The sequence below is a fragment of the Lipotes vexillifer genome, unplaced genomic scaffold (genome assembly GCF_000442215.2).
Source record: "Lipotes vexillifer unplaced genomic scaffold, Lipotes_vexillifer_v1.1 scaffold989, whole genome shotgun sequence".
NCBI classification, from domain to species: domain Eukaryota; kingdom Metazoa; phylum Chordata; class Mammalia; order Artiodactyla; family Lipotidae; genus Lipotes; species Lipotes vexillifer.
Window position 1 is genome coordinate 460,601 of NW_006796817.1, and position 5,346 is coordinate 465,946.

At 47.6% G+C, this 5,346-nt stretch overlaps 1 protein-coding gene across 1 annotated transcript in view; it reads left to right on the plus strand.

Annotated features, from left to right (window-relative positions):
* Nucleotides 1-2,357: 2,357 nt before the first annotated feature.
* Nucleotides 2,358-5,346, plus strand: part of PXK (PX domain containing serine/threonine kinase like) — a 77,589-nt gene continuing 74,600 nt past the window's right edge. Inside the window, 1 exon segment of the mRNA XM_007472320.1 lies at nucleotides 2,358-2,459. Coding sequence (XP_007472382.1) covers nucleotides 2,358-2,459 — 102 coding nt within the window.

A 5,346-nucleotide genomic window follows, 5' to 3' on the forward strand; every position in this document is an offset into this window, starting at 1 on the left:
ACAGGCTGTCACTTGATGACCTTTGCAACTCAGTTATATAATACCATTATTTTTCTCCTAATCATACAAATAGCTTCACTAGAGACATTTTGAAAAGTGCAAGAAAACAAAAAAATAGCATCATGATTCCACTTGCTAGAGACCCTCAGTTAATACTTTGGTGGGCTTCCTTCTGGTGTTTTTCCTAAAATATATTTTTAAATCTTAGGATCATAAAATGTATATATTGCTTTTTTCTACTTACTGTTATGTCTAGAGCATTTCCCAACATCAACATCCTTTGATAATCTCATTTTTAATCATTGCAAAATACTCTGTTTATGATTGTACCATGATTTGTCCAATCTCCTATTGTTAGATATTTATCCTTGAGTGCTATATATTTGCACTTGTCTCTGATTATTTCCTTAGGATACTCTCCTGGAGGTGGGATTACTGCGTGAGAACATTTTCAAAGCCCTTGATATGTGTTGTCAAATCCCAGTTCCTAGTGCCAGGCCTATTACGTGCTTAAGTACTCGGTAAATAATTGTTGAATGCATAAATGCCTTTTGGAAAGGTTGGACCAATTTATACTCCCACCAGCGGTATGCGAGAAGAGCCTTTTCTGGATCAGCCTACATGATAGGAATAATGATTAAAGCAGAATTTTGGTTTCTGTGATTCTGGTAATGAAATAACCCATTTGCCTTGAAGAAATGGAAGTAAAAAGTTGAACCCTCCCTAAGTGATATATAGTTTTGTTTTAATAGACTGCTGCTTTTAAACACACTGGGACAAACATGGAATGCAGGAGAATTTTGATTATTTTGGGATGTAATCATGAAGTTCCATGTTTCCCTCTTCATATCTCTCTCTCCACTGAGTCTTGGCTTCTCAGTCAGTCTGTCATGGCTACTTGGCCACTTGGAGTTGCCCAACAATCCCCTTAAGCTTGTGATCTGGGGAGGGTACCCTTTAGATACTGTCTGGGCTTGTGCTGTGATGTCAGATTGTGGTGGTGGTGTTTCCAAGAAATTTTGTTCTCTTGTCTGAAATGTAGAAATTTAGGGAAGATAAATTTAAGAGTTAGAAACTTCCATCCGGAACTGTAGGGGAAGGAAGAAACTAATATTGTCTGTTTTATTATGTGCTGAGCCCCTTCCCATCCTACTGCATTCCTCATATCAACCCTTCCAAAAAGTATTATCTCTATTTTGCAAATGGGGACTGGGGCTCAGAGAGGTTGGGTAATGAATTCAAGGTCACACAGCTGGTAATTCCTGGAGCCCTGAAGATTCTGGTCATCTAATTCCAAGTCTAACTCTCTCCACTGTCCTGGGACACTGCCCAGGGAGACAGCACTGTGGGTGGGCCAGGATTATGGCCTTGGGTTCAGGCAGGTGGGGCAAATTTGGGGCTGAGAAGTTGGTGGCAGAGTTCTCTGGCTCTGGGTTTGAGGTTCTTGGAGCCAGTACAGTGGGACTGACCACCGCAAGCCTGAGGTTGAGAGTTCTCAAGTTTGAAGGCCTTGTGGGCTGAGCTAAGAGCTGGGGCAAAGGGTAGAGGTTGGGAGTTTGTGGACCAATACCCGATTTTTAGGGTCCCCAGTTCAAAGGGCTCTGGGTCTGAGGGTGCTGGAGTCTTAGGGCTCCAGCTCTGGGGTCCAATCTTGAGGGCCCAGCTGTTAGGTTCTTGGGTCTGAAGAGCCAGGTTCACGAGTTCCCCATAAAACCTGTATCTGAGGGGTTTGTTTTAGAAAGTTTCTGGGTCTGCAGGGCACAGACTGAGGGTCACATCCTGAAGCCCCTTTTTTTCTGGGTCTTAGGGTCCTTGGACCTGGGAGGCCTGCGTGGGAAAGGTCCAGTTGTAAAGGTCTCCTCGAGACTGAGAGTAAAGCTTCTGAGGGCCTAATGCGAAAAGCCCATCGGCGAGAGGCTTGGGATCTTTGCGCCTGAGGGTTCCCGACAGCAGGGTTCCTGACCGCAGGGCCCCAGACGCGGTCTTTTCGGCTCTGAGGACCTCTGGAGGTGATGATGGCTTAGGGTGAATTGCCCCGAGATCTGAGGCCCGGTACTGAGGGTACCGGGTCTGCGGTGCGGCCACGTGGAGGCGCGGGTCCAGGGCAGCGGTGACTGCGACAGTTTGGCGCTAGGAACCCGCGGGAGGCGGCGGCGCAAAGGGTTGCCAGTGTTGACAGCAGCGGCGGAGGGGGCAGATCGGCGCTAGGACCCCGAGGGCCCGGCGGGCGGCGGCGGCGCGTGGGGCGGCGCGTGTTGACAGCGGCGGCGGCGGCGGCGGATCCCGGCGGGCGACGGGAGTCGGCGCCTCTGGTTCCTGCCCCTGGTCCCGAGGCGGTGGTGGACGGGCGTTCCGGGATGGCCTTCATGGAGAAGCCGCCGGCCGGCAAGGTCCTGCTGGACGACACGGTGCCGCTGACAGCAGCCATCGAGGCGAGCCAGAGCCTGCAGTCCCACACGGTGCGCGGCCCACCGGGCGGGCGGGCGGGCTGGCGGCGCGGGGCGGCCCCGGGCCCTGAGAGGGCTGCGGGTGGCCGGGCGGGGCCCGGGGCAGGGGTCGGCGGCCCAGGCCGAGACGGCTGTGGGGTGGCGTCGTTCTTGGGCCAGGGTCCCCGGGGCCCAAGCGGTCGCTGAAGTCTGGAGGGGTCGAGGGTGGGAACCGCAGCCCCTTGGGCCAAGGAGTGGGAGGGGCTCGGCGGTGCCCTGGAAGGGGACTCCGAGTTGGGGGAGGTGTTGGATTCCCGGGCCCACGTCGGGCCGGCGGAGTAAAGAGACCACTCAGGACTCTCTCATCCATTTCTGCCTTCCGCCAGCCATCTCCTCCTCTTTAGGGCCAGTTTCCCTCCTTTAGGCTGGGGATCTCAGTGGTGGGGATGAGGGTGTGCCAGGCCAAATGGAAGTGTGACTTTAGAGCCTACTTGTTGGGATAGCAGTGGCTGGGGTCTGCAGCCCCATTTCCAGGTCAGCTGTTTGACCGAGGCACGGTGAGATGGTGAGGGAGGCAGTCTGGGCCCCTGCTGAGGCAGGTGTTTGAAATTGCTCCTTCCCTCCTCTAACTTGCTCTTTAGCAGGCAGTGATATCAGTCATTTGAGTTTAAAATCCACTGGAGTAGCATAAAGGAGTAATAGGTCCTCATAGTAAACACAGGCAGAGTTGATTTCTGTTACATATAGGGTCTTTTATGGGTCTTTAAAACCGTGGTTGTTTTCATTTACCTGTACCTTTTTTTGAAAAGCACAATATAATTTACAGGTAATAAACCCAGAAACCAGCAAAAAAACAGGAGCTGCCAGCCAGTGGGACTTTGTTTGGGAAATAATGAATGGGGAGAGAGAGATTCCTTAAATTGTAATGTTTTGTTAGGTTCCCAAATCAGATTCTGGCTCAGAGGCTTGTTTGTTTACCATTGCAGGGCGTTTGGGGTTCATCATCTGGAGGCTAAAGCCCCACAATAGCCTTCTGTTTCTCTTTCTGCTCAAGCTGTTCTGGCGACTTCAAAGAGACCTTTTATTCTGTTGTATTAAAGTGGGACTTTTTTTAACCTCAGTTTCCTCTTCCGACAGCCATGCTTTGTAGGGCTTGGATTGTTCAAAGTGTTCATTTCCAGTTAAGAAAATGATCATACATTTTCTTTCGTTGTGCATATCTTTAATCCTGTTCTACAGACTTGTGAGAAGGCACCGTATAGGACAGAAAGGAGTAGGGTTGAGTCTTTTAGGCTTATTTGGTACTGAAAGTCCAGAGAGAGAAGCTTGTAAATGCTCACAAACCACTTCTTCCAGAAAGCATTTCATGATGGCCACTGCCCCAAGCCATGTGCTGATCTCCACCTTAACCTTGGTCAGTTTATTCTGTATTTACTTCTTTAGTTTACGTCTCCACCAGGCTGCGAGAGGAGCAACACTTTTGTGTTCATTTTTGGGTCCCAGTTCCTGGCGTCTGATAGGATTTCATGTGTTTGTTGAAATAATAAGTAAATGAATTATAACCTTACTTCATCTTTTTTTCTGTTTGTGTAAAATGGTAGTGATAAAAATTGGAGCAACATGACATCTGAGGTTCTGCGTTAAGGGGTGGGTGCTGCAGCAAGGTGGTGAAAGATGTAGTAGGATTCCATTTTTATTGCAGAGATTTTTCTTTAAGAAATAAAGTAAAATAATTTAGGGTAGAGAATGGCAGTTCCTATAATGATGACTGAACACAGACAGTGACTCACAGGAGACACTTAGAGGCAGATGTGGTGGAGTAAAAAAAAATGCAGCATTGTCTTGCATAATTTTTGACTGTTTTGTGTTCTTGTCATTTTAGCTGTAAAATCTAAGAGTGAAAAGTATTGCATCAGCCCTGAACTTTATTGAGAAAATGATATGTGATGCAAACTTTTTGGACTATTAGTGTCATAAGAGTAAGTCCCTTTAGAACAGGAACTGTTGGAAATTGTTTTAGAAAGAAGGCTAAGAGTGGTCTACAGAAGAAAAAGGCATTGTTTTCTGTTGGGAAGGTTGAAGATGGCTTTCTGGCTTGTTAGCTGAAGGGAGATGGTATCCCCAAAGTCAGAGGACCGTCCTCCCTTTGAAATGCCGAATCTCTAGGAAGTTGCTCCTTGGCTGTAGGACAGAAACCTATAGAGAGGGTACATAGTGGACATCCTTTGGGTTGGAAGAGGCAGGACCTTAATATGGGTTTGGGCTGACGCTCGTCATGTGATATCATTGGTTGGGCAAGTCACTTAACCTTTTTTGATGTTTAGTTTCGTCATCTGTAAATGGGAGTAATAAATGCCTGCCCTGCCTGTCTTCCACAGTTGTTACAAAGATCAAATGAAATAATCTTTATGAAATATTTGTAAAGTGCATTCCTTCCTTCTTCCATCTATTCACTTTATGGCGCCATATATGCAAAGGATTAAACACATTAATGCGTTTTTATTGCAGGTAAGCTCATTTCTGTCCGTGGTTGCTTTCATTTATCAAGGTTGTTTAGTCTTGGGAAACAGGATTTATAGCAGGAAATTTTTTGTTACCTATGATTTAGGATTTATGGACGTGGGAGGGGAAAATTCTGTGGATTGGAAAATACAGATGCCAGAAGGATGAAGGGAACACAAGGTCACCACCAGAAAGGCATATTGGGATAAGCAGCTGGCGGAAGGTGCAGGTTGGTAGGTGATTCTGTGCCTGAATGTGGTTTGAATGATTTTATTTTGACTTTTATGGAGCCCAAATAATTTAGCTTCAGGAAATAGACCAGGCCTCTGCTGCAAGGAAATGAAGCTTCCATAAAATAAGAAAGGATGGTATTTAGGGATGCTTTTAGCAAGGGGAGTCGGGGGGGGGGGGGGGGGGA